At 34.3% G+C, this 12,066-nt stretch overlaps 1 protein-coding gene across 4 annotated transcripts in view; it reads right to left on the minus strand.

Moving 5' to 3' along the window:
• HYCC2 (hyccin PI4KA lipid kinase complex subunit 2) overlaps window positions 1–12,066 on the minus strand; it is a 55,119-nt gene that overhangs the window by 20,760 nt on the left and 22,293 nt on the right. For all 4 annotated transcript variants that reach the window (XM_049820460.1, XM_049820379.1, XM_049820544.1 and 1 more), the window contains 4 exons: window positions 9,091–9,193; window positions 7,603–7,681; window positions 6,420–6,521; window positions 378–557 (listed from right to left, as the gene is read on the minus strand). In XM_049820460.1, coding sequence (XP_049676417.1) covers window positions 378–557; window positions 6,420–6,521; window positions 7,603–7,653 — 333 coding nt within the window. In that variant the 5' untranslated portion in view covers window positions 7,654–7,681; window positions 9,091–9,193. The remainder of the gene's footprint in view (window positions 1–377; window positions 558–6,419; window positions 6,522–7,602; window positions 7,682–9,090; window positions 9,194–12,066) is intronic.

Raw genomic sequence — 12,066 nt, forward strand, 5'->3', positions numbered from 1 at the left:
GACACAAAGATTGACCAAGCATATTGGCCTGACAATCATCTCCATAGGAAGTTATATTTTTCAACATTAAGGATGACTAAATTTCCTTAAACACACAAATATATAACAGTTCAAGAAAGCCCATGAGACGATCCTTTTTAGTTAAAATGTTTGTCCCAAAAAGATTACTAAAAAGATTACTATAAAAAATATTTTTGCAAACATGTTCTTACTAAACCTTCATTACATTATGCTTTTCTCCAGATTAAATATGCTTTCATGCAAAAGTATTAAAATTTTAAATATGTTGTTCCAATAATTTACTTTATTGCTAGTAATCAGTGATGCAAAACCTCAGATCAAAGCTTTCCTCAGCCATTCCCACTCATCTCACTTACCAAGTTGTAAATGCCAAGCAGCAATGCTTCAATGCAACCATTACTCTGCCTATCCCTGCTGGCAGTAAGACGCAGATATACCCAGATCAACTCTGGCAAAAACTGCAGTGTGAATCTCTTGAGCCGAACTTCAGAACTACGATAAAGTTCAAAGAGCTGGTGGCAAACAGGCTCCAGGAGCTGTGGAAAGGCAAAAAGGCTAATGAATTACTGTTAGGCTTCTTTAATAAGGGAGAATGAAATAGCAAATATAGGGGCTATAGTATATAGCCACTGCAGCCAGTAAAAATGACATTACTTGATGGCAAATAACTGAATAAACCAAAATATCTGCATTCCTTTTAATGAGATCCGTAAGGACAGACCTGAGGGGCACTGGTATGCTGTATTAGGAAATATGGACTTAGCCACTACTGTCTTGTGCTTTGAGAATATTATTCTCTAGGGCTGTCAGTATGAGATTTATTTTGCATACAGGTACTAATTTAAGGCCTGTGACAGACACCTGGCTTGGACTATGTGCACCATAAAACTTTAATGGTGCAGTTATAAGGTTTATAAAAGTAGAAAGGTTAAAGATTAGCTGTTAACGACAAGTCTATTGACAAAAACATGAATTAATTTCTTACCTACAGCTTTTTAGTCTCAAGCCCAACAAGTGCGCATTTGTTTGTTACAATGCAAACTGATTTTTCCATCTTGAGCTGCCCTTCAGGTTTCAGTACAAGAATCAAAAAAGGCTCTTATCAAGCCAGTAATAAGCACAAGAAAAACTCTGTCATTTTAAGAGTCTACAATGCCAAACCAATAGTTAAGATGCATCCACAGAACTGTTAATCAACAGGGGAAAAAACAACAAACAACAACAAAGTCAAACTGTCTCCCCCTTTCCCATGACTAATCGAGTTTTTAATACCAAAGTCAAAAACTACCAAAAAACCCCACCCAACTCAGAGGAATTTTGATAAGGTTTATGACCGGTATCTAGTATTACATTCTAAGAAACAGGATGATCTGACCTAATGAAAATACTCATGGGATTCAAGTCCAAAAGGATGGAAGCATCCATGTAACCTAAAGCACCTATATTCATATAGAAGAGTTTGAGTCAGAAAATACAGGCCAGAATCTCAAATAAATCTTCTTTCTACCTGTACATGCTTTATGCAGCTCTCATATACATACATTATAATATTAAACATTAAATTCTACGTACCATTTTTTTTTAGAGCAATAGAAACCCTACATTTGACCAACACAATAGCAGCTGTACTGGTGAGACAAAAAGGCATAAATAAGAAATACCCAGAGCAGAAGATCAGATAAGGCATATATGACTACTCTCTCAGTACACACTCCCAATCCCAGCGATATGCAGCTTAAGACTTGAGCATTAGCAGTACCTTTCACAGACTTTGATGCATTTTTCTTTCATTAATTTGTCTGTTCATCAAAATCCTAGTACCCAGAATTTCCTATAGAATTCAACATCACTCTTTTGCTGTGCTGTATGAAGATGTACTTCTGTGGTTTGTTGTGAACCATCCAACCTCTTAAAAAGCTTTGAAGCAGTCCCTTGCTACCAGCAGAGGGACAGACATTTCTACAAGTGATTAGTTTGAATGTTTGATAAACGTGCAGTGCCATAAATCTGTACAACTGTACAACCTCACATACACACAGTTAGAACTGGATATTTTACTCTGGTATATCACAAACACAAAACATAAATTTGACAGAATTTTCTATCAAGATAGCTGCCTTGAGAGATAATCACCCAAGAAAGGGTGAACACATTAGTTTCATTTCTAACACAGAGTATTCTGGTCAATGAAGCATACCGTTTTTAAACCACTGATTACATAAGCCATAACGTGACATCTACATAAAATAAAACTTTGCTATCAGATAAATCTCTTCTTATACAAGGCTCTGATATAAGTACCTTGTATAACAAGGCTTCTGATTGACAGCCTAGTTACTCTAAGCTAAAAGCCTGGTTTTACAACACAAGCAGAGAGAGACTCCATGAGAGAGGGAGGGAAGAAAGCCGCCACTGACAACGTTGATGAGGAATGACAGAAATCCAGTCATTTGAAGCACACAGATTTTTACAAGCCATATATGTAAAACACCTCACCACTTAATATTTGTTTTGGGATATAAATGAAATTAGAAGCCCATAAAGCTTCTATTGCAATCACTTTAATTAAACAATGCTAGGGCTTTCTCTATCAAGTTGAGCATGTATTATTTTATCTAGTGTATTTATTACAGTATTTCATACATACATAGCACTTTATGTTCAAAAGATACATAAATACATTCCTTCTTAATTAATATTTACTTAGTAGAAACTCCTATCTAAAAGTGATGCTAATTATTAAAATCATCTGTTACAGTAAATGTTCAAATCCTCAGAGACAGAATTGTATCCTTGTTTTATGAAAGGCCTAGCACATTTCAGATGTTCAAATAAAAAAACAAGTGGTTAATAAATAATTCAGAGATCACTGAATAAATTTGTAGGTTTTTTTGAAAATAAAATATGAGCAAGAAGCTAGAGTAAAGAAGAAAAAGAAGAAATCTCTGGAAAAAAATAAATACAAGCATATCTGCGAGAGGATAACAGGTGCAAGAAAAGCTAAACAAATATTATCAGAAAACAGACACAAACAGCAGCATAGCTATAAATAGTACTTCTATTAGATTAGAGATGACAGCAGCCCAAAACTGTTTCCTATTTGAAATTAGCCAGTCTAACGCAAGTCCCATTAAAAACAGTGGAAAAGAATTATTTACTTCAGCTAAAGTCAGATGAGACTCAACCAGAGCAGTTACTGAGTTTATTCTACTTTCCTTCAAATGAAAATTTTATAAAATTAGTCTTTTAAGAGAAACCATGCTCCCTAGAAAGATACAAGCAATATCCAGTCACTGGTGCTGCAAGCATGTAAATACTCGTTTCTAGTAGTTGTCATATTAGTTGTGCAAAAGGTTTAACAACTGCAAATTAATTAGGTGAAAACCTGAAGGTTGTTTATAGCAACTACTATAGCACTTTTGGTGTGTTCAGAGCTCTAAGTCCACAAGAAAAAGCTGCCATCACAAAGACCCTATAACACAAATTATTTTCAAAGGCACGAACACCCAAGTTTTTCCTATCAAAGTATAGTACGATTGTCTCCCACCTGGAAAGTCAAAACTTGATGCTGTAAGAAAGAACAAATGTTTTCCCTGCATCCTAGTTGTCTGGCTTTTCAGAGAACCAGCCTCTTCCAATTAATTCTCTGAATATAATACTGAGAAGACACTGGACAAACAGAGGAAATGGAGCTTTTGTCACTAGTAGTGGGTGTCTACGTGACTGGCACACGCTTTTTTAATTCCAAAGATCTTTCAGTCCAAAGTCAAAGGAAACTGCGTAGCACAGCAGTCAGCCAAAAAATCAAAAGTAAAAAGTCTCTTATAACCGTATCTCTTCTCTGACAAACTAAAAACTTATATTAAAAGAGCTTTCCTACAAGCATAAACAGCAATCAGCATAAGAAACAATTACAAATGAAATTTTTACTGGCTTAAATATACAGTAAGTGACAATGATATAATTTGCAGACTTCATTGTTACACCTCACAGAGATGCAGACTAGTCACATGTTAAGGAAGCTGATTAATAGCTTTAGTTTGGCTTATTTTACAAGTTTGCCATATCTTAAGAGCCATACCTTGAAGTTAAATATAATATATTATAAAATGCGTGACAAAGATTGGAAATGCTTGCCTTGTTGAAGAATTCAGTCATGGTAGAAAATAACGTGTTCATTTTAGGCTCAACTATAACATAATGGGTAAAATGAGTTATTATTTGATGAGTACTGGGTCTGGGAAGTGCTTGGCATTGCAAAGGTGATCTCATTTTGTTTCAAGGCTGAGCTTTCCAAGTTATACCTAAATAGCCCCACATTAATATTCAATGTTTAAATTTCAGTACAGCATTAACTTAAAATCCGTAGAGTATTTATGTCTACTGTCATAAACCAACTCCCAAAAATTATAAAACTATCTAAAAATACAATACTTCAAAAGCACTTTATTTTAAAATTCAAATATTATGCAAAAATCAATAAATTATTTAGTCAAATAAGCTGTTTATGAGCAAGATCACTCTCTACTCTTTATGTAACTTTCTGTTCCAGTCATTATCTTCTCCATATTAAAAAAAGTCAGGGAATTTCCTAAAAGGAAAATAGTAACAGTTGTATTTAACTTGACATTATGCTTGCCTTCATTTGATAGCTCTAAAATTGTCAGACAGCTGTCAAAAAAGAGAAGCACCTTTGTTGTTTTGGTTCCTAAACATGCTGGTTCTATGTTATATCATTAATCCTGGTCTTACCAAGATAGAATTATGGGATTCTAGAAAAATTCATGTTTGCCCTAAACAGTTTGCCCCTTTCAGGAAGTTTTAGGTCAACTTTATCAGTTGTACTAAAAAAACCACTTGTCCATCAAGTTTAAGATCCAGCAAGTACATTTTATAATAGTCTACCACATAAGTTTTATCTTCATAAGCAAACAGTTATCCTTCTAGCAAACAATGTCCTATAAGGCATATTTTAAAAAACCCTCACTTAGAGCCAAATATTACCACAGAATTATGCAAAGTAATTAATTAACTGTGGTTATACTCGTCACATGCAAATAAGTTTGGAAGAAGTGCAACAAGGAAATACTGCCTTAACAAGCAGAACCTGAAGTCAGTCATCTCTGAGTCTGGCATTACTTATCTTATACGTGATACCAGAATCAGGCCCAAACAGTAACAGCAATTCCAAAGAGTAGTATTATTTGACAAGCATCAGTAGGCAATAACATAAGATTACTGTCACACCCTTAAGAAGATAGTCTTTTTGCAAATCTGGTTCTTTGCATCATAAAAAAAAAAATAAATCAAATGCTTATTCTCAAAGCAAAGGAAAGCTTTTACATTTTCAGGAGTATACACACACATGACTACATACATACTAAAAGACAACAACAGCAATGGTGGCTTCAGGTTGGAGAGAAAATAACTGTAGCTTCAGTACAAAGAAAAAGGTCACTATACAAGTTATTTGTAACACTGAAATAAAGTTGACAGCTATAAAGCTTTTTTTTTTTTTATTGCATGAGCATTATGCAATCTCCTTTAAGCTCAGTCAAGCATTCAGCTTCCAAAAGCAGCTGAGCTGTGCTTAGGCAAATAAAGAACTTCCCTGCTGTATACACTTGCCATTTAATTTATAAATACACAAGAGATCACAGATGATAAATCAAATATTTTGAAGCATTTTATCTAAAGTAGTTTACATAGCAGAGAATGGTATGCTTACACAATTTATTCAGAAGTTGTATTTCACATACTTTCCCAGAAATGCTCATAGCAGAAGCCAATGGAATAGAAAGCTCAGTTTAACGTCATTTGCAAAATGAATTATGTACCAGGGTAAGCTAAGTTTTCATTGTGTATATTTATATTTTGGGTCCTGGTTCTGTTCTTTTTTACAGCAGTGTAAACCAAATAACACAAACATGATACTAGTATGAGCAAAAGAAGATCCGGTTATTTTAACAGGACTTAATAAATTGATTCCATCTTCTACTGTAATAAGCCACCAGGTGAGAAGCACATTGGTCATATTGGGTTTCACTGTTAGGCCTACTTTTTCTCTGTTACAACTGAAAGGTTTTTTCTGGGAGGAAAAAAAACAACAAAAAACCCTGCCTCATGCCAAATCAAGTGTAACAGTCAGCTGTGGCAAGTAAAATCTAGCAGACAGCATAAACTGTATTTTTGGGAGTAGACAAGGTTATGTCTTATCAGAAAGGCATTAAAGTAACTGTCAAAAAACATGAAGGTAAAAAGAGGGATGGATATCCACATTAGATCAAATTAAAAAGAAGAATCTTCCTCTCCATCTCCACATCTCAATTACTCTAGTTCTAGTTGTAGAGGTGGAAGATATAGGAACGTGAACAATAATCTTTTTTGAAGTCTCCTACCTCATTATTTGGGTCTTGAATGACCTTATAAAGAGCTGGTACGAGTGGTTTTTTTCGGTGCAATGTAGCTGCATAGCTGGAAATTTGTGTTTCAGGTAATGCCTAAAGAAAAAAAAAAAAAAAAAGAAAAAAAAAGTGGTACCCTGATAAATCAATGCTTCCAAGTATTAAAGATCTTCACAGAAGAACTCAGTCTTATCCCAACATCAAGAAAAGTTCCTGAAGTTCAGAAAATTTTCAGACTCGCAACCTAGTTCATTCAGTACAAGTCCTTCTCCACATGAATAGGATTTAGGGGCACATATCAACTTTCAGGGTTAAATCTAAAAGCAGTTTCAGATTTATCTTTCATAAAATCATTTGCTCCAGCTTGATATGAGGACTCTCTTTCTTGATAGTCTGTATTTAACAGGCACTTTTCAAAGTCTTTAATCAAATCAACTTAAATTACATAAAATGTGTGAATAATCTAGAATGAGCGTGGACAGCCTGGAGTCCCACCAAGCAACCACATCTGTGGATTTTGCATCCTTGGCCCCTCAAGAAGTTTCCAACAACAGCATGTAATGACTTAGTGTGTATCATCAGCGATGTGAGAAATTACTAATTCTTAATTTATATAACAGATTCATTTCATTCATAGCAATCATGAAACCCAGTTTTCTTGTTTATGCATTATCCTGTATTTCACTCAGCATAATAATCAACATGTAAAGTAGCTTTAAAATACTTCAGATTCTTCAAGAGAAAACAGTTATTTTTATGCAGACCATAGGGGAAAAAACCAGCCAAACATTTTTCTCTAATATTTTTTTAAACTCTAAACATCTCTACTAATTTTTTAAAAATATAGAAGTTGTTAGAAATTTGGGCAGTGTTATCCAGCTGTTAGTTAAATTCTATCAGCTTGATCTACACAGAAATATACACTTTAAAAAAAAACACATTGCTATAGCAGTGTTCTGCTCTACAATAATAAACTACTATTAGAACTATGCATTGTATATTATGTACTAGCTGACCCATTCACATAGATCTTTGCATGCTTTATGCATTTTAAGTAGTTGAAAGATCAAGTAATAAATATTTAAAATGTTAATTATTGGATATTTAAAAAAAAATAAAATCAATGTTCTGTGGCATAAAGCCAATGGTATAGCTATCATTCATCTTCTCAGCTCACCTTGAATTCTGACAGCCATTCTTCCACAACACCTCGTTCTGATCCCAGCATTTTCTTACTACTTTTGCTTCTCTCTTACCTTTAGAAAAGAAAGGAAAAAAGAAATTTAATAGGAGTACTGGCAGCAAAACTTATTTTTTCCTACCCAGTGAAAAGCTGTTAACATATTTCCAATAGAATTATATAATATCAAAAATAGGAAAAGTTGCATTTTGGACAACTGGTCCCATTTTCTAACAATGACTAAACTGTTCTCTTCAGACTTTTAGTCAAAAGTACTTCCCATTAATGAAGGAGAAGGAAAAAGAAGGATTCAGTGCTTCAGGCCAAAATGTACATTATTTAAGACAAACACATCACCCCATTCTTGCTCCCTTACCAAATATAGTACAAAGAAAAGACAGGTGGAGCAAAGTAAAGAGCATCATGGAATAAATCATGTGAGACATCATAATGACAGTTTTAGATACAGCTCAAACTAAAGCAGTTTCATAAAACCAGTTATCAGAAATCCTAATAGCAGAACTTTACTCCTTCAACCTTGTTCTTAAAGAATTTTGAGGCTTCTCAAACACCAAGATTTAGCTCTTCTAGAAGTATGTTGGAATTTTCAGAAACACAAAAAAAAAAAAGAAGAAAATTTGCAAGGACAACTGTTGTTATTTTTTTCCATTTTATGTATAATATTCATAGTCTAACATCTTCTGTATTCTCGTAAATTTAATTCTCAAGGCAACAGGAAGAATGGTTAAAATGCAAGGCATCATTAGACACCTTTCCTTGATGTTTAAATAGGTCTAAGCAACAAGGGTCATTTTGTCTTTCTGGGGGATCTCAATAGAGGTTGGCAATACCTGGAAGTCATTAAAGTCCAAGAAAATTTTAACTTGATGAAGTGAAATGAAGCTGTATCCTAATACTAGAGATGAAAACCTAAGAATAGTGACCTGAAAAGGGATAAATTGAGTAGACAGTAAAATGTAAGAGCTCTTTGAAGCCATACTACACACAGGAATACAGCAATTCCTAGTTAAGGTTTCATCAAAATTTTATTTTTGACAGGACCTGCAGGTTAACAGCTGCCTGAACAGAAACAAGAAACAGAAAATCTGTATTTTAAGAGATACTTTGGAGGGGGTTTTTTGGTTTGTTTTGTTTTTTTTTTTTTTTAAGAAGTTGCTATTGCTATATAACAATTATATGCAACAAAGCTGTCACACACTGTCATACACCTTCACCACATTTTTCCTAAAAACTACAAATACCCATCAGCTTCAAAGTCTTTGTTTGTTTGTTTTTTTTAATTATACAAAGGTTTCCAAAGACATCCTTTTCAACAGATAGGGAAACAGGTATCAGTCATCAGAATGAGACATGGATATAAGTTAATTTAAAACACCACAGGACACGCTACAGAAGTTGAGATTTAGTTCACTTTGTCTGGAAGAAAAAAACATTTTCTACAGAAAGTGCAACATTCAACTTTACCTCTTTAAAGAAGTCAATTTTCTAAAGGAGGAAGAGGAGGAGGAACACAGCAGTTTTTCAACCTGGGATGCATTTGTCAAGCCTTCAAGTACTGCCCTGTTTTCTGAAAGGTGAAAAGAAACTCTGATGATCACAAAATAAGGAGAAATACAGTAAAGTAAACCAAACAGTAATGAGTTTGGGGTTGGTTTTTTTTGACCTTACAATTTGAAGTTTATCAAATCTACTAAAGCATATCTGGACCCTCCTGTAACAAAGCAATTAGCCATAAAGAAAAAAGAAGAAGAAAGAAAAAAAGAAGAAGAAAGAAAAAAAGAAGAAGAAAGAAAAAAAGAAGAAGAAAGGAAAAAAGAAGAAAAAAGGAAAAAAGAAGAAAAGAAAAAAAGAAAAAAAGAAAAAAAGAAAAAAGAAAAAAAGAAAAAAGAAAAAAGAAAAAAGAAAAAAGAAAAAAGAAAAAAGAAAAAAGAAAAAAGAAAAAAGAAAAAAGAAAAAAGAAAAAAGAAAAAAGAAAAAAGAAAAAAGAAAAAAGAAAGAAAAAAGGCTGTGCATTTTAGCAGGGGCAAGAAGGGAATAATTGCTTTCATCCAAAAAGAAGGATTTGTCACCTATGTGGAAAACCCTTACATATTAGTGGTGCACAGTACTACAAGCACACTAGAAAGGAAAACTGAAGCACTATTTCTTACAAAGAACAGTGCAAGAAAGATGCAGGATGAAAGAAGAGAGTAATACTTTTATAAAATTTGAGCTGAATCAACACCCTGACTTTGGAGAACATATACCTGTTAAATGGAATACATTAAAGACTCTTCCTTACTATCATTGTTCTTAATACATATTCCTTACAGAGCCAAAATTTCAATGTCACTGCAAAAATCATGTATTATACTAAAGTTCACCTTTCACTGCAGCATCCCTTCATGCTGAGCATGAGGTAAACAACACCCAAATGAGCCCACTCTAGGTAAATTAGAGGATTTCAGTACCTGGAGACCTCTAATAGTAAATTGAAGTATACAAACAATGGGTGTATTCCATTCTATACTGCTTATTCAATTAATTACTTTTCCAAATTACTGAATTACCAAAAGGTGTGTCCCGTCCCCTTTTTTTTTCCTTCTCTACACTGATTAGACATAGGCTAACAGGAGGTACTATCGTTTTCAGGCTACACTGCAAGTGAATGTCTTTATCACAAGACGGTATACACAAACCCATGTCCTCTATGAATTTTCTAAAATCAATTGTTGTTTGGGTTTTTTTTTTAATGCAATTCCTTGCAGAAATCTTAAATAATACACTTCTGAATTAAGGAAATTCAAATCCTCCTCTTCTTTCTCTGACAATATTTATGAAGGGTTTGAAAAACATAAATTTCTGCCCTATAGGCACACGGTTGCTGATTACGTACGGATTTTTAAACATGCACAGGAGACCTGAAAGACAAATATATCTGTATGTATTTAACTTATTATCAGTTGTCTCGTAATTACCAGGCATGCATCTTCAAGACAGAGTATCAGGCCTGTAAGAGTTGATTCAGGACTTGAGAAGCTTCTCAAATTTTACAGCATGCTAGAAAATAACCTTTACATCCAGACATGATATCTGATATACACTACTCTCTAGAAATGTCATGGGGTCCCAACTAGCTCTAAGTTATTACGCTTGCTACCTAGAGGTTCAGTTGTACCTAACCTGCTATCCCTAGTGTCAAAGCCAAAGATACAGATCCTGGAAGTTCACCGGCTGGGCCTTTCTAGAGCTGCATTAAGTCGACATCATTTTTTCCTGGATAGGAACTAGAGTTATTTTAGCCCCAAAGCAAGAATCACAGTTATATACCAGCAAATCAGACAGGGGAAATTCTATTTCTGTACAGTTTTCCCCACAAAAGGACCAAGCACAAGCAGATGTGTACAGACATGGTTGGAGAATCAGGCTGTAACAGTTCAAAATTTTTCATTCACTTGTCAGTTTGCTTACAAACCAAATCTACAGGTTTTCTAGAACTAAATTTAAGTAGAAGATAATTAAAAAGAAAAAAAATTACATAGCATCACAAGTGGGGTATGAGGGTTCAAACTGTTTTACACATAGAAAGCAGTAAATAACAGTCCTTAAATCAGAGGCAAACATCAGCTGTAACTCATGGCCAAAAATTCCCCTCTTCTCCAAATGATTACTTCATCTTGGAAGATCTGTTAAAACCTGGAGACAAGTTGCTCTCCTCCAACACTGTATCAATTTGAGAGATTACATCAACTCTGTACGAAGTTGACTATTTCCTTGGAGAAACCTTGCAAGGGGGAATTAAGATTATGCTTAAAAACAAACTAACAAAAACACAAACAAAAAACCCGAACAAAAACCCATGCCAAAACACAAATCCCCCTTCTCTTTACACTCCAGTGAACAGCAATAGGTATGAAGCTACAGCACACCTCCAATAGGAAAGCAAAACGTGTATTCAATAAAGCTACACTGAGCACCAAATGCTACTATGTATTTTAAGTAGTAACAAGTATTCTTTGCCATATAGCACTACAATTCCGAGCAAGACTGCAAGGAGACCCCTAAGCAAGCTAACTGTTGCAGAAATAAGGAAACACACAAGGCTATCAAGAAACACATGCATCAGGCCAGTAAAAATGCAGTAGCTTGGTGTAAGAGAACAATACTACAAATAAGTGAAATCAATGAATTGGAGAATTAGCAATTCTCCTGAGTCAGCATTTACCCTGGCATATCTAAAGAAATTACAAAAGCACCCAGAGTAGCAAGTATGATTCAAATGCCTTACTGCAAACGCTATACAGATCCCAATGTTTCTACTACGTTAAGTCAAAAATGTTAAATATAATGGCGTAACATGTAACCTACCTAAGAAATTAACTCTTCTTACAGAAGTCTATTGAGCCTTAGAGAAAGTCCACATACAGATACTTGTCAAATCAGTCAATTCATATAAAGTTA

This window comes from Accipiter gentilis, chromosome 1, assembly GCF_929443795.1.
Source record: "Accipiter gentilis chromosome 1, bAccGen1.1, whole genome shotgun sequence".
Classification (NCBI taxonomy): Eukaryota; Metazoa; Chordata; class Aves; order Accipitriformes; family Accipitridae; genus Astur; species Astur gentilis.